General features: G+C 37.7%; 1 protein-coding gene across 4 annotated transcripts in view; it reads right to left on the bottom strand.

Annotated features, from left to right (window-relative positions):
• The window catches only part of pi4kab (phosphatidylinositol 4-kinase, catalytic, alpha b), a 91,147-nt gene that overhangs the window by 3,383 nt on the left and 59,853 nt on the right, over window positions 1-27,911 (bottom strand). For all 4 annotated transcript variants that reach the window (XM_077206934.1, XM_077206932.1, XM_077206931.1 and 1 more), the window contains 19 exons: window positions 27,578-27,736; window positions 26,263-26,414; window positions 25,670-25,777; window positions 25,462-25,589; window positions 15,012-15,170; window positions 13,420-13,499; window positions 13,107-13,306; window positions 12,647-12,737; window positions 11,261-11,428; window positions 11,109-11,162; window positions 10,339-10,459; window positions 10,139-10,268; window positions 8,895-8,965; window positions 8,730-8,802; window positions 7,963-8,033; window positions 5,542-5,648; window positions 3,148-3,252; window positions 1,395-1,520; window positions 47-167 (listed from right to left, as the gene is read on the bottom strand). In XM_077206934.1, the coding sequence (XP_077063049.1) occupies window positions 47-167; window positions 1,395-1,520; window positions 3,148-3,252; window positions 5,542-5,648; window positions 7,963-8,033; window positions 8,730-8,802; window positions 8,895-8,965; window positions 10,139-10,268; window positions 10,339-10,459; window positions 11,109-11,162; window positions 11,261-11,428; window positions 12,647-12,737; window positions 13,107-13,306; window positions 13,420-13,499; window positions 15,012-15,170; window positions 25,462-25,589; window positions 25,670-25,777; window positions 26,263-26,414; window positions 27,578-27,736 (2,224 nt within the window). The remainder of the gene's footprint in view (window positions 1-46; window positions 168-1,394; window positions 1,521-3,147; window positions 3,253-5,541; window positions 5,649-7,962; window positions 8,034-8,729; window positions 8,803-8,894; window positions 8,966-10,138; window positions 10,269-10,338; window positions 10,460-11,108; window positions 11,163-11,260; window positions 11,429-12,646; window positions 12,738-13,106; window positions 13,307-13,419; window positions 13,500-15,011; window positions 15,171-25,461; window positions 25,590-25,669; window positions 25,778-26,262; window positions 26,415-27,577; window positions 27,737-27,911) is intronic.

Raw genomic sequence — 27,911 nt, 5'->3', positions numbered from 1 at the left:
ACATGATAAACCCAGAACAGAGCGTTATGATGGCTCGAGGTCTCACCGATGTGGATGAGGTGTCCGTGTCTGTCCAGCATGATGTTCCCGTTGTGTCTGTCCTTGATCTGGAGCAGGAACAGCAGAAGACTGTACGCAGCCATACTCCTGATGAAGTTATACCTCGCCTGAGAGAGAGAGAGAGAGAGAGAGAAACTGTTTCTCGACTCCAAGGACCCTTCATCGTTCACAGCCGGCTATCTCATGCATCACTTTCACGTCTGCAGTTAGTTTAAAATGCTGCTGCAAGGCCTTTAACCAGGACTAGGAAGTATGAGAGAATAACACCTGTACTAGCATCACGTCACTGGCTTCCAGTCAAATTTAGGATTAAGTATAAGATTTTATTTGTTTTTAAGGGCTTAAATGGGATGGCATCAAGTTACATTAGTGAACTTCTTCAGCAACATACAACCTCTAGGCCTTTAAGATCTGTACATAGGTTTCAGTTTACCATTCCAAAGTCTCGACTAAAATTTAAAAAAAGTTACAATTAAAATAAATAAATAAAACTTAATTTATTTAATGAAGTTTCAGAATACCAAAAATGTTAATAGGTGTTTTTCAGGGTTGTTACCCTTTTAAACCAATGAATCTGCATGACTTTTACAGTCATTGTTTATTTACTGGATAAGAATTAAGAATAAAGATTTTTTTACTTAATTTCTATTGTGGCTGATATGATATATTAGAGCTTGGAATTTTCTAGAGCAGTTCATATACTATTAATTTACATGACTTTTCCAGGTCTTCTTACTTTTCCAAAAAAAAGAAAAAAATGAATTAAATAAATAAATAAATAAAAATGAAATAAACTGTAATAAAAAGATAAAATGAATAACATTAAAATAAAATACAGTTGGAAATACATTGATTTTTAGTTGTTTTAGCTCATTTTAAAGTTTTTTTTGTATGACTTAATTTCTACATTACCTGATAAAATATATTAGAGCTTGGCATTAATAAAGAAATTCGTATATAATTATTTTAATTCACATGACTTTTCCAGGTCTAGAAAACATTTTAAAATTAGGCTTCCCCATATTTTCTGGGTTTTCCAAGACTGTAGGAATCCTGGATCAACAAAAAAAACCACCAAATAAATAAAAAAACAGGACATGAAAAAAAAAAAAGAGAAATGGAAAAAAATTGAAATAAAATTGAAATATGAAATATAGGAAATAAATAGCTTTTTAGCAGTTTTAGCTCATTAAACAGTGTGTTTGTATGATTTTAAATCATCGTGTGTAAGTTTGCTGATGCCCTCTAGTGGACGCCGGACTCCTGATTGAGAAACACTGACATAAACAGAGTAACAAGTAACTCAGTAACAAGAGATATGAGGCTTGTCTCACCTTCTGGAAGGCCAGAGTGGATTCGTCTCCGTACTGGTTACGGAAATAATCGTACATCCCGAAATCCGTCTGTCGTCCCAACTGATCTCTGGACTTACAGTCTGGGATGCACTCGATAACGCCACACTGCGGGACAAACACAGGAGTCAGGACTGTCACACTAAAAACTAAACTAGCCAACTGGAAACAAGAGCGTCACACCTGCGAATTGAGCTTTGGTGAAAGTCATTTCTCTCTCGTACACACTTACATACTGTAAATCACATCAGGAGCAGCAAACAAACAATCGTAATAAAGGGAATTAATATGCGATACAGGGAGTGAGATGTGTGTGTTTGTCCCTTCAGGTAATGATCATGTGAGATTTACAATCAATAAACAGACTGTTCGGATGTCTTATTTTATTAGTTGTGCAAGTTGAGCCATATAAAGATGGTCAGTTACACAATCACACGGATGACGGATTGTGTCTGGATGTGTGTTTGCAGTGGGACTGGTTTAGATCAGAACAGACCAGGGGCCGTATTCACAAAGAATTTTATCTTACCACTAGGAGTGCTCCTAAATCGCACTAAAATATTTTAGCTAGGAGTTTTCTCTTAAAAGTTATTCACAACGCCTTTCAGACCTACTCTTAGTAAAGAAAAATGACAACTCCTAAACTAAGAGTGAGTCTTCGTTGCTATGGATGACGTCATTACTCATGCACGAGCTTGACTGAAGTGACCACCTTGATTGGCTGATGATTGTAACGCGGGAATGATTCCAAACACCTCCCCTATGATGATGAGTGACAGGTGACAGGTCTGAGAATGCGTGCGCTACACAAGTAGTGCGAAGGACGGAAGATGATGAATAACTGAATAAATAGCCTAAATGAATAAAGAGTAAGGAAAAACAAATAGCCTAGTAGCCTAATGAAACATATGGATTGATGCAATATCTTTGCAACATTATTGAATTAATCTGTCACTATGCCTCTGCCTACGTTTGCAAAGAGAAGAACATTTTAATTTGATTCACAATGAAATGTTACAATTAGTTTACATGCAGTGAGTAGTTTTGGTTGTTGTTGGTGGCGTTGTTGCATCCCTAGTTATGCCTACAATGCAAAATTGTTCCCTCGTGATTGGAAGCTCCTGTAGCCGCCGCATACGCATTTCAAAACATCGCAACGTGAAATGCCACAAAAAGCGGTTTCTGAATAGGTCTTAGTGAGTTAGGAGTCCTCTCGACTTCTTTTAAGCTGTCCCAGACTTAGGTGCTACTTTTAGGGCTAAAATGCTTCGTGAATTACTCTTAGTCAAAAAAATTAGGAGTCCTAAAGTTACGAGTGACACGCCCATTATTTTTAGGAGTTGCTCCTAAATTCGCCAGTTAGGAGCTACTTTTAGCCTTAAAATGTGTTGTGAATACGGCCCCAGGACTACAGATCTGCAGTTCTTCACTATTGTATGAATCTGAAGTATTACCAGTGTAATAAACCTGATTAAAATCAAAACAACACGACTGCAACTGAAAATCAGTGGGGAAAAAGACTGGTGTGATGCCAGCTGGCAAAACTCATTCTCATTCAAAAAAAAAAAAAAAAAAATTATTTATTAATTTTAATACTAAAGATTAAAAAATAAAAAGTAGTAAATAAAAATCACATTTAAATAAATAAAAATAAACTTTTTTAAATTAAAATAATTAAATTTTATTTTATATTTAAATGAATAAAAATAACAATAAATAAAATAAAATAACTCACCCCGGGTGCCGTCGCTACCACTCTATAGGGAAACACAAACAGGTCGAGTCCCACCAGCTGGAAAATGTTCTTGAACAGACCGATGATCTGCAAAGCCAACATGTCCTGGCCGGAGGAAAGAAAGAAAAATATCTCAACCACTAAACCAAACTTTTCCACTTAAATATGTTACAGCTGATAAATATGATTTAAACAATGAATTTGTTAATATTTTCAAAAAATCTACAGTTTAAATCTGTTGACTTATATTATACACATGTTTCTGTTCTGTTTATTTGTGCTGTGGCAACTTTGTAACACAGTCATGCCAGTAAAGCAATTTAAATTAGAAAAAGAAAGAGTTAGGGGTTTTAACAGGTATTACATAGGAATTGGATGCAACAGATTTTATTTTTTTTAAAAGATGCAAATGTTCAATAAACAGACCTTTGTTAACATTCATACAATATTAAATTATTTCACAAACTATTATAGTTAAAGGAGAACTCCGGGCAATTTTTAAGTTAATCTTGATCGTTAGACCTTTGTGAGTACTGACTATAGAAAAAAACCCGAACCGGATTGGTGATTGCTACGCGGAGCTGCGACCGCGAATGCCCAGAGCTCCCACCCAGCTAAAACGGCAGCTATGGGGGCATGGACATAAAGAGCGTTTTTGAGCCTATTAACAGACACAAAATGCAATTAAAATGGCTGTCCAACATGAACAGGGACCCTACATGTGAACAAGATGCGTTTAGCAACTTAGCCATTGTTTCAACTCACCTAAATAGTCTTTTAGACGGCAAGCTGTAGTCTCGCGCTGCAGTCCCGTGCTGTAGCCGGAAAAGGTCAACAATGTCCAGGTGGGAGGAGCGTTGATCATGTGCGACGAGTCTTCATACATGGAATGGCATTTTTCTTCAAACGGCCCCGCTGTGTTGAGTGTGTGTAGTCGTCCTTGTCAAAGTGTTCACTGCAAATGCGGTAATCTTTAGCGCGTAGTACTTCTACGGGAGTTTGCACATCAAGTTGAAGTACAACTAGCCACAACTGCAGAATCTCGAGGTCAAGGAAAGGAAGACGATGAAAATTTAAGCTCTTATATTTTCGCATTCGGTTGCCACAATTCGGAAAGGCACAAACACGAACCATTTCTTCTTCACTTGTAAGCAACTCTGATCATAACTCGTCGCACATGATCAACGCTCCTCCCACCTGGACATTGTTGACCTTTTCCGGCTACAGCACGGGACTGCAGCGCGAGACTACAGCTTGCCGTCTAAAAGACTATTTAGGTGAGTTGAAACAATGGCTAAGTTGCTAAACGCATCTTGTTCACATGTAGGGTCCCTGTTCATGTTGGACAGACATTTTAATTGCATTTTGTGTCTGTTAATAGGCTCAAAAACGCTCTTTATGTCCATGCCCCCATAGCTGCCGTTTTAGCTGGGTGGGAGCTCTGGGCATTCGCCGTCGCAGCTCCGCGTAGCAAACACCAATCCGGTTCGTTTTTTTTCTATAGTCAGTACTCACAAAGGTCTAACGATCAAGATTAACTTAAAAATTGCCCGGAGTTCTCCTTTAATTCCCCTGTTAGTGTATAATGATGATGTTCGTCACATGTGTGAATACTGTATATATCAGCTACAGTATTTTACTACGGCTTTGAGTCGTTGGCTCATCCAATCAAATTTCATAGCCGAAATGTAAACTAATAAGTACATAAACAGGGTGTCTACAGATATAAACAAGTTAAATTTAAGACTTTTTAAAACCTTTTTAATGCCACTTTGAATGAAATTTAAGACCAAACCTGTGATGGAAATACATTATATTACATACATATATGTAATATTTAATGTTTAACCTAAGTAATTTAATATTAACTACTTTACTTGAACTAAAATCAATGTAACATTTGCAATCGTCAGAATATTCAGCAAAATAGCTCCCGTCATGTTATGTTACTTAACTACTGTATATCATATGTTATAAATAAAAAAACTCAAGATTTTGAATTTTTACCTCAGTATGTTTCTTCTGTGAGTTTTTTTTATGTGTGTTATGCTCATTTGTTTTGATTTCTCACTATAAAATCGGCAGCGCGAGTCTCAACAGTGCTAATACATTATCAATCGCTGTTTATGTAATAAAATCAGAATCATTCTCGCGATTCGATGCTTCACTGGTTATTTGACGGACATTGGGTCCATCAGACTGGAGACATTTTAGCAGTAATGTGACCAAAAATATTTAAGACCCATCGAGTCTGAATTTAAGACATTTTAATACTTTTTAAGGCCTCTTATTAGGAAAACTTTAAGACATTTTAAGTCTTTTTAAGGACCCACGGCCACCCTGATGAAGGACAGCAAAAACAAAGCACGAGATGTCAATGTAAAACTCTGATACCTGTCTGCAGTCGTCTCCTACTTTAAAGATGGCCGCCTGCCAGCAGATCTTCTGTGTGTCTTCTCCACTTTGAGCTTCATCCAGTGAGTCCGAGCGACACAATAAACCTACAAACACACACGAGTGGAAGAGGAGCGTGTCATCATACTTCATGTGTTGGCGTGATTGAACAGCACCATTATCCCTCAGACTTTCATTATACATTTCTAAAATTATTATTTTATTAATATTATTATAATACAGCACAGACAATTAAAATAATTGAGCAAAATCATTCACATTCAATGGCTGCATAATTGATATCAATGATGACATTGTAATATTTGTACACTGTGATTAGTCATCTACAGTATCGGTTCTCGGCCCACAAGGGGGCGTCAGCGAGCTCTTTGGGGAGTCGCGTCATATTTTCAAAAGTGTTGAACAGTGAGCTTTAAAGCAGCAGTCCGTAACATTTTTAGTGTTCAAAATTTACTAAATTTATATAATGAGCGAGTACATCATGAATCCATTTTCCAAAGGGTGTTTTTGTCTTATCCTGAGTCACTATGGTACACCTATAATACGTTTTTATATTGGGACTATTTTACACTGGTTCGGGTCGCACCGCTGCGGTGTAACCCAGTGACTCGTCATAGACATAAACAGAGAGAAGTAGCTCCGGCTACAATGTTCTTCCGCAAGACGCATTATTAGGTTGATAAACGCATCTTTATTAATCGCTAGAGCGCCAAACGTTACGGCCGGCAGCTTTAACTAGAACGATCATACTACAGACTGACCCTTGAGGATGATATGCGTCTTGCCCAGGGCTGGACTGGGACTAAAAATCGGCCCGGGCATTTTGGCCCAGACTGGCCCACTACATATAATTATAAACACAACCGATCTTTTCATGCCCCTGAATATGTATACTAACTCCAATTAAAACCACTAATGCCATGTAGCCTAATGAGTGAGTAGGAAGTTAATAGTTAATAGAGTTAATAGATGAAATAACTACTAATTGTAAAATACAATCGAACTACTCCACAATGATGAATCCTAAAACAAGCTGTAAGCTGCATTGGCATAGCAATACCAGTCTTTGACAAAGGATTTTTGGTAAATCTGTGGTGGGTGGATCTCTAATATTAATTCCATGACAGTGATAGCCATATATTATAAAACAAATGCACTGAAAAATAAAAGGAACTTTCATAATTACTTTTGTACTAATTTCCATGCTTGAAAGAGATAAACACATGATTTTTTATTTTGGCGGAAAACATGGTTTACAAACGCGTCTCATTACAATTCTAGTAAAATGCGTAATCATCAACTATGCAGATGTGTAAATAATGCGTAACTGGGTAATGGGTTCCTACACTCATCGCCTCAGTGTTCTTCTGAAAGTAGCCTAGTTCTGCTTACCACAGTTCTCTACACTCACTCATTCTCTCTTGATCCTCCTCAATATCCTCATCATACACTTGAAGGGCCCGTTTCTTTTATTCATGCTATTTCTCTGCACATTCCTTGCGTTTCTTCCCCATCTCTGATTATTTTGACAGATACACACTGACACGGCACGCGCGCTCAGAGCCCAAAGGGGGAGGAGTTTAAAGATGTGATTGGACCAGCCCAGTGCCAATCAAGAAAAGAACCAATGGGCCGCTGATCTACGTGTTTCATGGGCCGGTCTGTGAAAAAAAAACAACCTACGCTGACTTTTTTTGTCCAATGCATTACACCGGCACAAAGATCCCAGCGCCGCCAATTAAGCAAAACTAAACGAATGGGCCGCCGATGTACGAGTATTATGGGCCGTTTAGACAAAAAAAAATTTTATATTTTTTTTAAAGAATGATCTGTATCGGCCCAAAAAGCACGTCGGCCCACCGGGCAAATGCCCAGTATGCCCGATGGTCAGTCCAGCCCTGGTCTTGCCCTGTCTAAGATCTCTCCACGCATTGACCAAATTACTCACTGCCAGCAACAATCCTCACACTGATTGATAAAGCCTCACAAATCACATGCAAGTATCCCAGACACAAGTCATTTTGTAATAGCCTATATTCATTCCTTTTTCCTTACACACAGTGTGAATACTGATATTTTTGTTATTGCATTTCAAATTGGGCCAATTAATAGGCTACTCCTAGGCTTACGTTTTTAAATTACGAACGGCCTACTGATGTTTTTGTTATGGTATTTTCAATATTATACGCTATTATTTGTGCGTATATATAGCGACTATATCATTAAGTGTGAAGGGGGGGGGGGGGGGGGGTTAGTTCATCTAAAGTAAAATATTTTCTTGGGAAAAAGGGGGTCTCAGACAAAAAAAGGTATGAAACCACCGATCTACAGTACTTACAAGCTATGGATATTTGCTTCAGGAATTTAAGTATTATGTTTGTCCCCTAATGATTTGCATACCTTCTTTCTCGAGTTCACTCACTCCACAACGTTTCACCTTGAATTTGGCCAGATACGGCGCTTTAGCGGCACTGAGAGGGAAAACACACAGACACATGACTTTATTGTGCATCTAAACCCCATCAAACACACATGATGCTTTTATAGATGCTGTATGACAGTGTTCAAGTGCACCTATTATGCTTTTTAGGATATTATCTTTATGCAGTGCAGATAAATAGAGTTTGTCTCCTGAGAGAAAGAAGTGATTCTGAACTCATTTGCATAATGCGAGCCCTCTGGTCTTGATTGGCTGAACAGCATCTCTTAGCTCCGCCCACAAACACTGTAGTTTATCTGAGACTGGAAGAGTTTGGTTCGTGTTGTTCATGTCGAGAAGTAAAAGTAATTCCACTTTGCATGTCCTTCCAAAAGCAGAGATTGATAATCCGACACCATCGTTACGGTTTCTTTCACTGAGTATCAAGTGCTGAGGAAGATCCGGAGCTGAAGTTCCGATATGCTAATAAGTGTTTGGTTTCCGACCAATCACAACAGACTAGGCCGTCTGACCAATCAGAGCAGAGCACCTCTCAGAAAGGCGGGGTTTAGAGAGACAATCATTGATCAAACAATTTCAGACAGTGAGAGAAAAGAGCTGACGCTGAAGTGGATATTATGAGAAAATTAAAGTGTTTTTTTGACCTTGGATGCATGTAAATCTACTGTAGGAGATCCAAATAAAATTTAAAATAGCATAATAAGGGCACTTTCAGTGGGGATTGTACCTTTGCATTGGCGTTCCAGATTTGTAGTCAATGTCTAGGACTATGGCCTCAGGGTTACTGGGCAGATAACAGCCTGAGAAACATCAAATTAACTGTTTTGTAACTAAAAGTGGTTGCAATATCAGCCAAGAACAAAGAGTGATCTGATTATGAAGAGATTGAAACCTGGCTGGACTTTGATATCAGACAGCGCTCGCAGACACGCTCTCTTCCGCTCGTCTCCTTTAGGAATGGGCCTGAAACATGAGCAGAGAAACAGAAGATCTCAGCTTCAAACATGAGATAAAAATGGAGAATTAACGCCATCTCGAGACAGGAGGAGGAGCAGAGGCGTTCAGTGATGGTAGACATGCTTTCAGTATCAAAAGCTTAGAAATAGAAAATCGTCTTTAGGCAAAGTCTCAACAAACCAACACAAGCAACAATTACCAAATAAAAATACATAAATCCCACACAACCAGTAGAATTCTTCAAGCCCTATTTAACCCGTGTACTGTTGAAAATTAAGCTGATAAAAAAATGACTGGCGAACAGAAAAGTCTCTCTTTATGCTATATTATCACCAAATGTTGGATTCAATCGTTTTATTAATTTGTGTTCTTTCAGTTACCATAGGCTATATATTTATTTTTTGTAACTGATAAAAAAAGTTGAATCCTACATTTGGTGATAATATAGCATAACGAGAGACTTAATATTTTGCCAAATGAGAAGTTTATCTATGTATCATCTTTTTACTCTTTTAATTCCTTTTATAACGGTTTTAATTTTCCTTGCTTTTATTTTGCGATTATTTTAATTCCTTTCTGTGTAAAGCACTTTGAAATACCAAAGTGTATGAAATGTGCTAAATAAATAAACTTGCCTTGCAAGCAATTTTCTGTACACCAGTGATTTTTGACCCCGAACACCACAAGTGTTAAGGCTGATTTATACTTCTGCGTCGGACCTACGCGGGAGCCTCTACGCTATACACTACGCATTGGTTTTCATTTATACTTCTGCGTCGTTGTCCGCGTTGACACGCAATTACACATGCAGAGGGAACATGTGAAACCCGAGGGAGGGGTTCTAGCAGACCAATCACAGCGCTTGCGTCCGCATAGAATTGACGCGTTGTTACATTTTTGGAGAGGTGCACGTCAGGGTACGCCGAAGGGTACGCGCGCTACACACAGCCTACGGCGTAGCTACGGCGTAAGTTCGACGCAGAACTATAAATTGGGCTTAACAAGGTGGGGGGAAAACATCCAAAAAAAGCATGAAAATTATCCACAATTTTTTTTGGGGAAAGTTGTTATGCCCTGTGTGAGCAGAGTCAGTAAGTTTTATTCCAACCTGATAACATTCACTAGCATTTTGTGGAAAAGATTCAAAATGACCGGAACACAAACAAATGCTTTTATTACTTTATAATGGCTGAGACGTTGGTGATCTTGTTGAAGAAGTCAAACTCGCGCTGGTAGAAGTCTTTAGCTGGACCCGAGAGAGACCCGATGATCTCTTCCACCAAATGCTCCAGAAGCTCCCCGATGTCCGCTAGGAAACACACAGAATAACATCACTGAAGAGATCTTCACATCGAGCTGATGTTCGGAAGAGGACTTACGGTCCTTCTGGTGTCCCTCCTCGTCTGTGTAGATGTTGGTATTCATGTTCCAGATGAACTGATGTGCCAGAAGCTGAGACTTCTGTGCCGCCCACAAGATGTATTCTCTCACGTACCCCATCTACACACACACACACACACACACACACAAAATTACCAGAGCAATCAACAAGTCAGGGAGAGAAAATGGGGTATGCAAAATATGGCCTGCATATACAACTATTATATTTATACTTTTGCAAAATATTAAAATGATGCATGCAACTTGATTTATACCTTTACAAATCTAACTTAGCACATGCAAATCATTTTCCCATTATTCGTCCATATTATATGAAAAGTAATTTAAAGTACCTTTATTATGCTTTTTCTGATATTATCTTTCATGTAGTGTGTAATAGAGCTGTGTGTGAATGAAAAAGCTCTGCATAGTTTCACAGATCAAAATGCAGATAAAAGGAATTTTTTTGTCTCCTAAAAGAAAGAAGTGATTCTGAACTGAAATAGTCGTCAGTAATTCAGTCTCACTTCCTGTTACAGTGTAACAATGTTACACATTTGCATAATGTCAGTCTCTGGTCTTGATAGGCCATCGAACGTTCAGACACTGTGAGAAAAGAGCTGATGCTGCAGTGGATACTATGAGAATATTAAAGTGTTGTTTGACCTTGGATGCATGTAAACATTGTAGGAGGTCCAAAAACAAAACTATAAACCTTTAAAATAGCATTATAGGGACACTTTAACTTTTGATTTCATACACACAATACCTTGTCATAACGGAGAGCTTGAACAATTTGTGGGATGTAAAACAGAATAGCATCCTGTTGAACGAGAGTAAAATATACATTAATAAAGACAGAATGATGCAAGATAAAGAGCTATAAAGAAATATAGTGATGTGATGATGATGATGGCGTACAGGAGGGAAGGAGCGCAGGACTTTGACAGCGTATTGTGCGGTCAGCGGATGTGGCGGATACATGCTGGAGAAATACGACAAGCCCGTGGGAGGATCAGCCGGAGCCCAACACAAGATATGACTCAACTCCGGAGAATCGGCATCAATCGTGTGCCACGTCACCAAGAACTGCAGCGGGAAACACACACACGTACAGTTACGCAAGATACAATAAATCAAACTGTCAGTATTTTTGTACTGAGTACTGAACTAATCACACGTCCATGAACTTTTATTTGTTCCATTAGCAAGATTTTAGGTTAAAATTTATATGAATGCTTACGGGAGAAGTGTCCAGCAACTAGGGGTGTGCAATAATATCATGATTGTTGTTTTAACAATATGTGATCTGACATTATCAAGTATGTCCCTCACTTTACAAAAACACACCTAGCACACTTACACTACGTGATTTACTCTATTAAAATGCATTTAGAATTCCCTCAATATTTAAAGGTCCGTTTCACAGATGATTAAATTGCTTAATTTTCATCTCGGTGCTTCTAACTCAGTGGTTGTAAGTGGGTAAGGAATAGGATTTCAAGTTATTTTGAAAAAATGGACAAAAAAGAGAATCACTTACCCCACCTTTAAGATAAGGAGGCAAAAATACCTCTGACTTTTATATTTATATAATTTAATATAGTCAATTAATATCACACGAAGAGTGCCGTTTTTCTCCAAAAATCAGCATAACAAACATGTTTTTGATTTTATACAACAGTTAATATTAAGTGACTTTTAGAACCAATATTGCCTGTTTTTGCTCTATTTAGCCAATGAAAAAAGTTCCAAACAAAACCACAGGACTGATTTGCATCTCTGATTCTGAGCAACACACAGCGGTGAATGACTCATTAAGAGAGACAAATGCTTCGTTTCTGAGTGAATTGGCCTTTTGAATGAATCGGTTGAAACTCAAATGACTCAAATGAAACAGTGACTTGCTGCCATCTACTGGTGGTTTTAATTTCAAATTTAAAGTATCTTTTCATCTTTTAAATCATTTCAAAATATCAATATTCGTTTTAGGTTTAAATTATTTTATATTGAGATATAATTTTTATCAATATTGCACACCCCTACCTGCAACTGCCCAAAAATTCAGCATTTGTATCACCTTTATTAGTTCATCTATATATTTCATTCATATATATTTCAGAAATATCCAGGGGACAAAAACTCCAGGAAACACAGGCTGTGTAAATAAGACCATAGGCAATAAAACAAATTAAAGAAACTGTAGTTCTGTACCTCACGTCAAATTAAATGAAATGCTGTCTACCCGACTAAGGTCTATTACTCGTTCATTTGATAATTTGGTTCTGTTGGGTTCTGGATGTTCACCTTCACAGCCTCAGGAACGTCACTGACCGCTCCCGGATCCAACCGAACCAAGCGAGTCACTTCTGAGAAAATGACTTCGGTGTTCTTGAACCTGGAAAAGATCACTTTCAGTACCATTTCATATTATTAGAGTAATTCATTAATTCCTGGAGCTCTGCCAAAATCACAGGTTTGATTTTCAGGGAATGCATGATCAGATGCATGTAGATCTTGAATGCAATGCGAGTCACCAAATGCAAAAAATATAAAATGCACAAAATATGAAATCCATCACCAAATGCATAAAATATAAAATGCATAAAATATAATATCCATCACCAAATGCATAAAATATAAAATGCATAAAATATAAAATCCATCAACAAATGCATAAAATATAAACAAAGCAATTCCAATAGGGTCCTCACACCATCGGTTCTCGGACCCTAATAAATGCAAGCGTCATCATACGGTCCCTCACCTGGCCGGCAGCTGTAGGGCGAGATACGGCGCGATGCTCCACGCTAGATTAACGTTGTCCTTCCACTGTTTCTCAGTCAGGCTGATGTATTTGGACCTCCAGTTGGCAATGCTGGTTTCCACAGACTGTTCTGCTGATATCTGGAGCTCCTGGCTGCCCAGAGGATTGTACCAGGTGGTCAGACGCTCCACCTCACTGGCCTATCAACCAGAAATATCATTGGTTAAATCATATTCTAATTAAAAACTTGCTACTAGAAGTCATGATATCTTTAGTAAAGAGACACATATTAATTATATTCCTGTAATCTCACCAGCAGGGCCAGCAGGAGCGTTCTGCGCTTCATGAAGTATTTGTGCAACTGCGTTCCTCTGTTCGTCTTCTTTGACAGACCTACAAAAGTATTTAATATCCGAGTAGGTCATATGATGAAGCAGCATGTCAATTTTACAAATGGAGCTCAAGGTAATATTTTTCATGTTGCATTTTTATTCGCTCATACTGTAGATCGACGTAGGTCATAGCACCAAACACACTGTGAGACGATCAGGCTAAATTCATATTATTTAAATAAATTATTTTATTTAAAGAAAAAAATAGCAGGCTATCTTTGGCCGCAAGACTGTGACAACGGCAGACTTTGAACCTCTCTCGCTGTACAACGTTTAGGAGCCACGACCACAGAAATCGCCACGATTGGCCATCTTTCATCTGGGAAAGGTCAAAATCGTAGAATGTGCACTGGGCATTTAACTCCTTATGAAAGGTACATGCTAGAAATAAGTTTTGTAGACAAATAAGCCCAATTTATGTGCATGAATTTATTTACAAAAATTGAGTGTGAAGGAGCAGCAACAAGCTTGCAACACACATGTGAAATGGTGAAGTTGGTTGAGCTGAGACGAATCTAGAAGCTCAAACATTAGAGAATTTTCATTTGTTTCTCATGTTTTGATTACTACATCACTCCATCAATATTATTATTCTGACATGTGGATAACAGATTAAAGAGTGAGCAGAAGTGTCCAAACATTTGACTGGAAGTGCATTTTATGTGGTGTGAGGTCAAAAAGATGAAGGATGCTACAACAACATGCCGTTTCCAGTCCGGTCACAATCACATTTCTTGCCCCATGTTAGTTAGTTAGTTAGTGTGTGTACCTGATTTTTTGGAGAGTGTGGAGACTCCGCTGGACAGTGTGTGTGTGAGTGAGCGAGTGAGTGTGTGTGTGAGTGAGCGAGTGAGTGTGTGCGTGCGTGAGTGAGAGTGTGTGTGTGTGTGTGTGTGTGTGTGTGTGTGTGTATACCTGATTTCTTGGAGAGTGTGGAGACTCCGCTGGACAGTGTGAGTGTGTGTGAGAGAGTGCGTGTGTGTGTGTGTGTGAGTGAGCGAGTGAGTGAGTGTGTGCGTGCGTGCGCGAGTGAGAGTGTGTGTGTGTGTGTGTGTGTGTGCGTGTGTGTGCACCTGATTTCTGGACAGTGTGAGTGTGTGTGAGAGAGTGCGTGTGTGTGTGTGTGAGAGAGTGCGTGTGTGTGTGTGTGTGTGAGTGAGCGAGTGAGTGTATGCGTGCGTGCGTGAGTGAGAGTGTGTGTGTGTGAGTGAGCGAGTGAGTGTATGCGTGCGTGCGTGAGTGAGAGTGTGTGTGTGTGTACCTGATTTCTTGGAGAGTGTGGAGACTCCGCTGGACAGTGTGAGTGTGTGTGAGAGAGTGCGTGTGTGTGTGTGAGTGAGCGAGTGAGTGTGTGCGTGCGTGCGTGAGTGAGAGTGTGTGTGTGTACCTGATTTCTTAGAGAGTGTGGAGACTCCGCTGGACAGTGTGAGTGTGTGTGAGAGAGTGCGTGTGTGTGTGTGAGTGAGCGAGTGAGTGTGTGCGTGCGTGCGTGAGTGAGAGTGTGTGTGTGTACCTGATTTCTTAGAGAGTGTGGAGACTCCGCTGGACAGTGGGTAAGTGTTGATCCAGCCCTGATTGGCCTGTTGTCTGGATCCCACAGCCGCATCTAGACTGCTCCTCGAGTCCATCACGGCCATTACAGACAGACTGTTCACAGACACGTCCTGAGGATCTGAGCAAACAGGGTTTATGGGTACTGAACAAATAACATGTCCATTAACTTTTCTCTTTTTTTAGGTTAAAATGTATATGAATGCATAAGAGAAAATTGTATATTTCAGGTCCTGTAACTGGCCAATGTTTCTTTTTCATCAATTTTGTATTATTTTGCATCACCATTTTACCTCAGTTAATCTTAAATGATGCCGTCATGTGACAAATTAAGTTGGTAAATATACAAATATTCCATGTAGTCTCTCAATTAATATGAGCTCCTAAAAACTGCATGTATAATAATTATTAAAGCTTGAATTGTTTTATTTAGGTTGCGTTCACACTTGTAGTTCGGTTCGCTTGGTTTGTTTGGTCCGGACCAAAAAAACAACAACATTTTTTGTCCTGGTCTGCTTAGCATTCACATTGGCATTTTAACACCGAACCTAGAGATACTGAACCTAAAGGCACAGGGATATGTTCACAAACTGATTGGCTGGCTTTTATAAAATTTCACAACGAAACTTACCAAACATCCAAACCAATGCTGTGTGCTAGGCTAAATGCCCTCACTGTCTGTGCGTAAACTCATGAAGAGCTTATAAAACTATTCTCTTCTGTTAATCTTCATATCTGCTGTAAGGAGACGTGGTTCTGACGCCTGAACTGAACTGTGATGGCCAACTATCACAACTATGATGAGAAAAAACAGGTATCCTTGAGCATTCTGTCCTTTTTAGGGTCGCATCTTGTGACATCATGTCCTGTTTTAGGTCCGGACTGCCTTCACACTGCGAGTCTTTCTGATTTATTGCTCAGATTTTCCGTATAGCTGTTCACATTATTGTTTTAAATGTGGTCAATATCAGATTCCAGTGTGAATCGATCGTGTTCCTGGACTGACCCGATTTATTTCATTTGAACCGCACCAGAGTTAATTTGGAAGCGGACCGAGACTCATCTTTTCAGCGGTTCAGATGGCAGCGTTCACTTATTCAAATGAACCGCACTAACAGAGCAATCGCACCAGGGTTCGTTTTAATCCAACCAAACATGCCAAGTGTGAACACACCCTTAAAATATAAGCATGCAGGGCTGAATCTGCTTGACATTAGGGGTGTAAATCAGACATTCATCATGATACGATATCGATTCTCTCAGCCAGCGATACGATATTTGCAGATAATTCTGCGATATGATTACGATTTGATTCGATTCAGGGCTATATCGATTGATTTATTGATATATTTTAGAAATTATGTGCCAAGTTTACACAACCAGCTTCTATGAACAAATTTTACATTTCTATTAACTCACAAATGCAACCAAAATATATAACATGAACGTTTAATTAAACTCTTAGAAAATTGCACACCCTCTCCCAATTGGGACATTTACAACAGAAGAGTTAAATTACAAAACCAGATCACTTCGTTCTTGTTCAATAAACAGACGTCGTCTGAACAAAATACCTCGTTACAGTTTAGTAGTAATGATTTCATGAACTTCTTCACCGAGAAAATTGAAAGCATCAGAATCAAAATCGTAAACGTTCGATCTCTGCTCGCGCCTTATAATTCAGCCGCAATTATCACCCCGCAAGAACAATTACAATGCTTTACAACCATAGAACAAAAAGAGTTAAATAAACTTATCACTTCATCTAAAACAACATGTTTATTAGATCCTATACCAACTGAACTACTGAAAGAAGTGTTACCTATAGTGGAAGAGCCTCTTCTCAATATTATTAACTCATCTTTACCTTTAGGTCATGTTCCAAGAACGTTCAAGCTGGCAGTTATAAAACCTCTTATTAAGAAACCACAATTAGATCCAAATAACCTAACAAATTATAGACCCATTTCGAATCTTCCATTTATGTCAAAAATATTAGAAAAAGTTGTGGCTGCTCAACTCGGCTCTTTCTTGCAAGAAAACGACATCTATGAAAAGTTTCAGTCTGGATTCAGGCCACATCATAGCACTGAAACTGCGCTTGTTAGAATCACAAATGATTTACTTTTAGCTTCAGACCAAGGCTGTATCTCAGTACTAGTTTTACTTGATCTTAGTGCTGCGTTCGATACTATAGATCACACAATACTCTTAGATCGACTACAAAATTACACTGGTGTTCAAGGACAAGCATTAAGCTGGTTCAGGTCATACTTATCTGACCGCTTCCATTTCGTCTACTTAAATAGAGAAAAATCGATTATAACTTCGGCAAACTATGGAGTGCCGCAGGGATCTGTGTTAGGCCCTTTATTATTCTCAATATATATGCTGCCACTTGGTAATATTCAAAGGAAACATGGAATTAGTTTCCATTGTTATGCTGATGACACTCAAATATATATTTCATCACGGCCAGATGAATACGCTAAATTATCCAAATTGACAGATTGTGTTAATGATATAAAAGATTGGATGACGCGTAATTTTCTTTTATTAAATCCAGACAAGACAGAGGTAATACTTATCGGTTCTAAAAACCGTCCACAAAACCCTTCACATCACGACTTTAACATAGTAGGATGCCCTGTTACTTTATCCGCTACAGTAAAAGACCTGGGTGTTATACTAGACCGCAACCTGTCTTTTGAAAAGCATATTTCATATGTTACAAAAACAGCCTTTTTCCACCTTAGAAACATTGCTAAGCTACGTAATATGCTATCAGTCTCTGATGCAGAAAAGTTAGTTCATGCATTCATGACCTCGAGACTAGATTACTGTAATGCTTTATTAGCTGGTTGTCCTGCATCTTCAATAAACAAGCTACAGTTAGTCCAAAATGCAGCCGCTAGAGTTCTTACTAGATCAAGAAAATATGATCATATAACACCGATTTTATCATCACTTCATTGGTTACCTATAAAGTTCCGTATTAAATACAAGATATTGCTTTTGACTTATAAAGCTCTAAATGGTTTAGCTCCAGTCTATTTAACGGATCTTCTATCGCCTTACAATCCATCGCGCTCTTTAAGATCACTAGATTCGAGGCTTCTGGTCATTCCTAGGATATCCAGATCCACCAAAGGAGGCAGAGCATTTTCACATTTAGCTCCGAAGCTCTGGAATAGCCTTCCTGATATTGTTCGTAGCTCAGACTCTTTCTCCCAGTTTAAAACTAGACTGAAGACGCATCTATTTAGCCAGGCATTCATATAAATTTTTATCTTACAGTTACTGTAAATTCGGCCTCTAGTTCATAAACGCCAGAGGAGAACTGGCCCCCGACTGAGCCTGGGTTCTCCCAAGGTTTTTTTTTCTCCATTGGGTCATTTGATGGGGTGTTAGGACACCATTAGGTCACTGGATGGAGTTTTTCGGTTCCTTGCCACTGTTGCCTTTGGCTTGCTCAGTTGGGGATATTCAAATTAATTAACCAATCATACCATTGATCAGCTCTACCAAACTTGGATGTCTTTTTTTTCCAGTAATAAACAAACATTGTTAAGTTGTTTTGATTGATACTGTGAAGCAGCTTTGATACACTCTGTATTGTGAAAAGCGCTATATAAATATATTTGACTTGACTTGACTTGACTTCATTTTCATAAATCATGTTTTTTTTTTTATAGTGCATTCCAAGTTATATCAATCAAACTGCAGCTGGGTTGTTTTGATTAAGTAATAACTGTTTAACTTCAACAATCTTCTTTTTTTATTTTTTTTGCAAAGGCAGATAACTCCATATTTCATGTTTCAGAGTTAAAAACCCCCCAAGTAATTACTATGATTTATAATAAAACACTCGGTTAATCTTTGTAACGATAATCTCCTCAGCTGACAGACGCCTGACAAACGTTGTTGCTGTGATTACACACAATACAGGGAGTTTTTTCCTCACCACTGTAACGTGCTGCTTTAGCAAGTTTCCATGAAAAAGTTTCATATTTTATTTTCCTTTTACGCCCTGCTGAAGATATCACGGGTTCATCAAGTTCATTGAAATGATCCATCCTCGCCTCGATCCCTTTTAGTCAGCTTTGACGAAACTCCTCTCAGCTAGCGCGTCTTTTCAAAGTGACTAACAGGCTTGTCACCTGACCTGAATACTGCACGCTGATTTATCGGGTTGTGTTCACAAACATATCGGTTTCTGCGGCAAAACATGAACTCGCGATGCCTTGACAGTTGACAATACCGGCTTGTGTTACAAAACGCATTTAGGGTTCAGTCAATCTTGTCAAATCTATTTTAGCTGAGAAAATTTACGTTATAAAGACACCGGCAGACAGTACGGTGACTAATCGGAAATGCGTAGATGGACGTTCAGTGAGGATGTGGAGAGTGTCAAAAATATCAACCGTATATCGATATTTTACGTGTGGCATCGATTTTTGATTTGATTTGATTTATTCAACAATGATCTTAAACAATACACAAAAATACACAAAAAAGCCTCAGGCTTATTTCCATTGTGGTCCTCTATATGCATAAAATGGACAAACAGTTCCAGTGGGAATAAAATCAAAAACAAACATCTCACACCTTAATAAACTCATATGGGATCTTAATTGGAAAGCCATTTTTTAACTTCTCTTCTAAAGGGCCATGCCTCTTGTAATTGTTTTAAATAATCTGTCAATAGATTCCAGGCAACTGCACTCGAGTACAAAAACAAATTCTTTCCAACTACAATTTTAAACCTGTACAAATATATATTATTTATCCTTGCCCTGTAGAAATACCATGAACATCTCTCACAAAAACATAGTAGTCATACAAGTAGTTCTCTGTATTATTTTGTACACCATCATCATTTTAATAAAAAATTACCCTTTTATCCACTTTTAAAAAAAACCAATTCCCTAAAATGATTATTATTCAGTTGCGTACGAGGATGTAACCCCAGAACGATTCTACACAACCTGTTCTGAGCAGTCAGTCATTTATTTTGAACACGTTTCTTAGAGCCACTATACCAGAAAGTTACTGCATAGTAAAAATGTGGTTGCACTAATGCACCAGGTAACATTATCAAGGTTTGTTTATCTAAATAAGCAGCCTGTCGATAGAGCTACAACTGCCATGCTATCCCCTGTCATTTTGTTATCTAGTATACATCCCAAATATATCACTTCTTGCTTTTAAGTAAAATTCTTATCTCCCACCCTTATTTCTGAATTGGGACATTTCTTCAATTTCGCCGCAGAACCAAATAAAATAGCCTCAGTTTTCCCTAAGTGCAAAAATAACTTATTATGAAAACACCAACTGGATACTTCTACAATTTCTCTTCTTAACTTGTTTTCTATTATTTCTTTATTTTCATCAGTAACTATTATTATGGCATCATCCGTATATAATGATAAGTGGCTAGAACAGGCAATCTTTAAATCATTTATATACATTAAAAAAAGTAAGGGCCCTAATACACTACCTTGTGGTACTCCACAAGAAAATATTGTGGTCAACTGTGTCAAAGGCTTTTCTTAAATCCAGCAATACCATCCCACTTAATTTACCTTTATCTATTCCTTTCTTTATGTAATCCATCAAATACAGAATAGTTGTCTCTGTGAAATGCAACCTTCTAAAGCCGGACTGAAATTCATATATATTCTTCAATTTGGTCAAATAAGATTTTTTCAAAAATTTTAGATAACGAAGACAGGATTGACACAGGCCTATAATTATTACACTCAAGCCTACTCCCTTTTTTTAAAAAGGGGAAAAACTTTAGCTCGTTTAAATTCGACCGGTACCTTTTAGCAGATAGAGAGATTTAAAATGCGAATAACCATAGGAGTTATAAAATTAGCTGCGTCTTTAATAAACCTAGACGGAATATTATCCAACCCTGTTGCTTTATTACACTTTAATTCACTTAGTTTCTTATAAACTGTCATCTCTTTTACTTTCTTTAATGAAAAACCTCCTCAGGCAACACCACGATTAACATACAGGGTTCCCACTCTAAACCAAATGTCAAATTCCCTGACTTCTCCCTGACTTTCACTGACTAAAAAGATGAATTTCCATGACCTATAATATGGAAGTAAAATAACGCCAAATGTTTTTGAAACAAAAAGCCTGTTGAATTGCAGATGGAAATTAGCCTAAGGCTATAATCTGACATATTTACATTTGTGAAAATGTTCATCAATATGTATTGTCCCTTTTGTTTTTTCAAAAAAATCCAAAAATAAATAAATTGTACTACTTGAAAAAAATATGCATTGCATTAACCCTGCTTGTATTTTAATGCATTGTATTTTTAGGGCTTGCATTTTTATGGGCTGAAATTTAGCATGGTTGAATATTTAAGCTGTGAATATTTAAATTCAAAACATTTCAAACAGATTTTCATTAGTAAAATTTCAATAATCCATATTCACCTTTCATATTTCACCTCCACAATATTCAAACTGATTAAAAATACAACCTATAATATTCAACAGGCGGTTTTCAGTCCATTTTATTTCGCTTTGCAAATTCATTTCCACAAATTCAGTGGTTCAAATTCAGCAGTAAATTCAACGTTAACATCCAGGAACTGCAGGAAAAGCAGTAGATTACCGAGCATAATCTCCATCTGGTGTTAGTCGACCTCACCAGCAGGAGGTGCAAGGGGGTGCAACAGTTAGAGCAAGCCATTCATTCATAAAAACTCATTTACAAGAATGTAATTGTATCTGTGAATGATTATTATGTTTTATGTGAAATTCAGTGTCTTCACGATAACTTTTCCTGTGTAGCCTACATGCATCTCTACCGTGAACGAGATTATAATGTTATTCCCCCTATGCGGATGTATACAGATCCAATGTTACATTTGAGTTTGACATATCTATTGGTTGTTTAGTTGCCTCAACCTTATATTGCGGCGATTGTGCTGCACGCAGTAGGCTAGGCTAGGGTTTCCCTCAATACGGCAGGATTACCCTGCTGGACATATAAAACGCTTAACGTAGCTTAATGGACTCATACAGTGATATAAAAGACCAAACTCGCAGGCAAGCAGAAGGACTCAGAATATGAACTTAACGCGCAAAGTTTACAGCTGAGCGTTTCTCAGTGATACTGGCATAAATTGGCTTGACATTGGACATTCGCAAATTTAGGGACCATCTCTAAAGTTACATACGACATTGGTATACACATTTCTAACTTCAATAGCATTTGAAGAGAACGACTTGCAGTCATAAAACCAACTGTAAAGTGTTCATGTAGGTGTCAGGCATAATGCGCAATTTATTCAGATAAATTTAAGTTTGCTATTGAAGTTAGAAATGTTTAGGCCTATAGGACTACCAATGTTACTTTAGAGACGGTCCCAAAATGTGCGAATGTCAAGCCAATTTTACATTTAGTCTTTTAGCAGACGCTTTTATCCAAAGCGACATAAGTTACAGTTAAACTAACAATATAGGACAACAATATGAAAGTGCTATGACCCTTCCCAGATTAATCATGTATGTAGGAATATTAACATGTATCTTATACTATAGATCATGTATGTGAGTTTTTATGAATGAATGGCTTGCTCTAACTGTTGCTCTGGTCTTCGTCAACAACACGTGGTTGCACCACCTGCTGGTGAGAATCGGTATTGAAAAATTACATTTTGATAAATGGAAACTAAAATTTAAAGCAAAAAACTAAATTCCCTGATATTCCATGACTTGGACAAAAAATATATAAAATTCCCTGACTTTCAATGTCTGGAATAGACCTTTTAAAATTCCATGACATTCCAGAAATTCCATGACCCGTGGGAACCCTGAACATAGTATTCTTGCATCGTATCGTTAGACGCATCGTATCGATGCATCGTATCGTTAGACGTTTGATCGATGCATATCGATTAGGGGTGTAACGGTTCACAAAATTCACGGTTTGGTACGTTTTCGATACAGCAAAAAGAAAGAAATGCCATAGAATTTTCCTATTTATTAAAAGAAAATTTATTTTTAAATAAGTGTGATTTTTCCTACATCTTGAAACTTTTAGTTTTATAAATGGGGGTAATCTTTGAGGGATGAACAAATAATGTTTTGGTCATCACAATAAAAATAACATTTAAATATGATAATATTTGAGTTTTGAAGTGCTGGAAAAAAACGTGTGATGTACTTGAAAGCATTTTACTATTTCTGCCAAACTTCCATGGTTAAAATGAGTGTTACTACAGTAAATCTATAGTGAAAGTTGCTGATCTGTGGACTTAAAACATATAACTAGTTCATTCATGGCACAATATTTCTCCTGGTTTCCACTTCAGCGCTGTTTGATCCGTTAATAACGGAGAAATTTTAATGCTTTCTCTAGATCTCACAGTGATGTTATTACTTCAGTGGAGAATTCAAATGCTATTTGAATTCTCCACTGAAGTAATAGATCTTTTTTTGGATCTCTCAGCGCTGTAGTAACAGTGTTGCTGGATCAAGATCGGCTCGCGCTGCACTCACACCCGTCGATCTCTTAAAAAATTACTTTAATTTCATATTATCATAGTTGCTAATTGTGTTGTGTGTTGCATTAATGTTGCATTCTTTATCATAAAAACATTAAGATTATAAAGAAACAATGGTGTGATTTTGTTTGATTAATGGGAATCTACACTGCAACAGCCTATCACAGACTTACTAAAAAGAAAGTTAGGCTACGTACATGAGCCGCTCAACAGTTTCCGCACATTTTTGAAAGCTGGATGAGTTTTCGCCCGGCTTACTCGCTTCAGTTCGTAAGTGGTTGAAAAGCCCACCAACAGTCTCCTCTACCAAATTGGATACGACACCGACGCCTCCACTCAAAGTACCGATAGGTTCAAAATCTCTGTGCGTGTATATCTGTGTGTGTGCGTGTCTCATGGCAATGCTTATCCCTATGTTGACTGCTTTAAAATGTAATGTTTGAGAGATGCTTCTGGTGTTACATCTAATATGTTGTATAGTCAAGTTTTTTATGCATATTCATAACATTGCTTCTATGTAATGTGGTTTAGGCTATAGGCTACCTTGTCATATTGCTGTTGGTTATGTTTAACGTGATGATTACGTGCTGTGCGAAGAGAGTATACGATTATTATTAATATACGTACTGTAGGCTAATAATAATTGTGCCCTCCCATGCATTTCATATGCCCCCCAAGACTGAGGTCTGGCTGCACTGACATTGGTCCAAACTGATAAACGGTCCGTGAAGCACAAAATAATGAGTAGCGCAGTTTCGTTGCGCTTTCATTACGTTTGTCATTTGATGTTGCGCTAGCGCGGATTTTGGTCGGCAGGAAAAATGGTCCAACGAATCGTTCGGTTTGTAATGCGTACTGATTACCGAACCGAAAGCCTCGTACAGAACGGTTCAATACGAAAACATGTATCGTTACTCCCCTAATATCGATGTATAGAGGGAATGCGCGTGAAGTCACCGACAGCTGGAGTGATTGAGGCCACGCGAACTGAGTGGCAAAAAGACTGAGCGGTAGCATTGGTTTTCAGCGTGAATGCCGTGAAAAACACAAAAAAACACATCTAAAACGGGAACGAGCTTTGCGATTGACTGTACAACTACATTTGACAAGAAATCTGAGGTATATTTTTACAGACTGCCGAAAGCTACAGAACAGAGAAGCAAATAGATCGCTGCAATTCATAGAAACAACTGGACTCCAGGCAGCGAAAGGTGGATTTGCAGTTATCATTTTTGTGTCAATATGCTGAATTTAGTGGTAAAATCATTCTCTATATATTGTATTGTTATATATTGCAGTGACAACTCATCAATCAAATATTTACCACTGTATATTCTGTATAATTTGACATTTTTAAATAAGCACTGACAAAAAACTACACAAGTTTTAAGTCTAGACGATATGATGATATATATAACATTAATATAAGTGATAACCTGGATTTAGATCTGCCTATAATGTATTTATATAAAGCATTCACAGGCAAATTTGATGTATGTATTTCCCCGGTGTCAAAATCAGGCACATATAAATGTCAGGAAACACGATTCCTGGCTGCATGTCAATATCCATGGATCACTGGGTCTTTAGTAAGTTGTAAGGAACACTATATTGAGTCCAATCTTTAGTTTAAACTGATAATCGTTTGTATTACTTGCGTTTTCGCAGTTTCCCCTATTAAATCCAGTCACGCAGCTGCTCTTCTGCCACTCAGTCCGGCTGAGGGGGCGTGTTCCGGCGTTAATGCATTCCCTCTATTGTTACACCCTTACTTTACATGTGAAAATAAAGCACCCAAATACACCCATAACATCACACCTGTCCGGTGGATTTGAGCTGACGATCGTTCATATGAGCGTTGATGATGTTTGTTTACCTGGTGGGACGAGCTGAATGGCTGTGAGATATTTCTTATCCGACAGCAAACACGCGTAGAACTTGATCATGATGCTGATGTCTTCGCGCAGGCGTTTCTCCGGCTGAGTGGGGAATCGTGGAGCCACACTGAAACACACACAAAACACATTCAGTTTGCTGCAAGAGAAACTACACTCTTCCCTTGCTGGTGTGGATGTTCATAATACCTGAAGTAATCAAAAGCTGTAGAGTAGATCTTCTCTCTCAGGACATTACGGATGGTGGCATTGGTCACAACATCAGCATGCAGAAGAGTGAGACCAAGAGTCAGGAGCCTAATTACACAATTACAACACTAGGTTATATACAACAACACCACATGTGTTTATATGTGTACAAATACAACAACAAAAAAGGTTGTCCTGGTCTGCTTAGCATTCACATTGGCATTCTAACAACATTTTAAACTAAAGATACCAAACCTAAAGGCATAGGGATATGTTAACCTGATTGGTCGGCTTTTATAATTACTGAACAACCAAAACAATGCTGTGTTCTGGGATAAATGCGCTCACTGTGTGTGTGTAGCTACATATGATGGTAATTTGACCATTTACGATTTATATGTGCACATACAGCTAGTTTTAAATAATACAGTAGTTAACTTTTTAAGGGGATCAAAACCTTTCATCAAAGTAATACAAGAATTTTGAACAATACCCGTCCTTGTCTTAGGACAACTTTGATTAACTTTTTTGATCCACTTCAACTGTTGAGTACCGTAGTTTTCAGTGTAAATGCTGTAAAACATGTGTTTCACCTGAACCGGGGTCCTATAGCGGCGACGTGTCGGTTCAGGCAGCTCTTGGGTCCACCGACACTGATGGACAGGGCTTTCTGCACGAGAACCGTGAAGATCTCCACCTGATCTGCACTGCAGTACTTTGCGATTTCAAACCTCTGCACTAGAAACTAAACACACACACACACACACAACTGCAAAAATCACTCATATGGGGAATGCAATGATATGTGATCACTTTGAGGGTTTCTGTTTGATGGCTGTGTTTAAAATGAAATAAGTCTACTGCATACTAAACAGTAGCTATAATGGCCACTGTTTTATAAAAATAGTATATACTATTTTATATAATAGTATAAAATAATGTATTTAAATGGTAGTACTCATTACATTGTATGTTTAACTAGCCAAGTCTAGGGAAAAATGGTAAAAAAAGGCAGTTGAAATAATAATTAATAAGCAAATTAAAGTAAAATAAATATAAAGTTAAAAGTTAAAGTTAAAATAAAAGTTATTCTATTAAATACAGATGATGAAATTAAACTACAACAAATAACAAAAATGTAATATAAAAGAATTAGATAAAAAAGATGTTACATTATATTTTTTCAATAATAAATATACTGTTAAATATGTTCATTTAATTTTAGTGTGTAAAATGGGTGTTATATAAAATAGATATCAGATAAATGAATAAATATTTTTATTAAAATAGTTATTCAATCTATTTTAAGGATTAAGCTAGATTAAAATAAATAAAAATGATTAATATAAATATTAAAAATAATATATTTAACAGTAATAGTAGTGTATAGTAATAATAGTGAGTAGAGAAAAAATATAATAATGCTACTTAAAACTTAAAATAATATTCATTTCTCGGTGTATAAATTTGGTGTTAATAAAATATAGATGCCTTTTAAATTTTAGAATGGGGGTGATTTTGATTAATGGAGAAAAAAACACTAGTCAATAATTTTATCCCTAAAAACTGATCTTTGATCACTAAAATTACATATTTAAACGTTTTTTTCCCCTTAAACAATCAGCGATTTCAAACCGTGTTTTGAGACTTTCTTTGTTTCACTGCAGTTTTAAGGAGAAAATACTCAGCAATGCTGTCGACTTATTAATTTACACATGGTTTATCTTAAAACATATTAAAAACACCACATAGACATATAAATAACATTAAAAGCTGGATTTTCACCACAGGGGGACTTTAACAACAATGTGAAAAGCACTGTGTAAAGTCAAGTGAGCTTTATTTACAGTACGCATACTATATTCTGCATAAATCGTAAGAGTAGTAGTAGTAAGCAATGATCCAGACCTCGATCCAGAGTGAATGCGGAGTGACGTTGGGTGGACGAGGCAGTGGTTGACTTTCTTCTGAAGCCGCTAAAGGATCGGCCTCTGACTCGGTCTCCGAGAACAAGCCCATCTTCAGCTTGATGGTCATCTGCCAGGCGTCCGCCATCTCACGCATGAACTGCACACACACACACACACACGTCATGAGTACACACGTGTTTTCACAGCATGTAATGCGGTTATAGTTAAAGGGATAGTTCAACCAATATGAATATTAGCCATGATTTACTCACCTTGAAGTCATCCTAGGTGTATATGACATTCTTCTTTCAGACGAACACAATCAGAGTTAT

The sequence above is a fragment of the Siphateles boraxobius genome, unplaced genomic scaffold, assembly GCF_051911475.1.
Source record: "Siphateles boraxobius isolate OS27281-9 unplaced genomic scaffold, OSU_SipBor_1 57, whole genome shotgun sequence".
NCBI classification, from domain to species: Eukaryota; Metazoa; Chordata; class Actinopteri; order Cypriniformes; family Leuciscidae; genus Siphateles; species Siphateles boraxobius.
The sequence above is the reverse complement of the archived record's forward strand: the minus strand, read 5'-3'. Positions and strand labels throughout refer to the sequence as shown.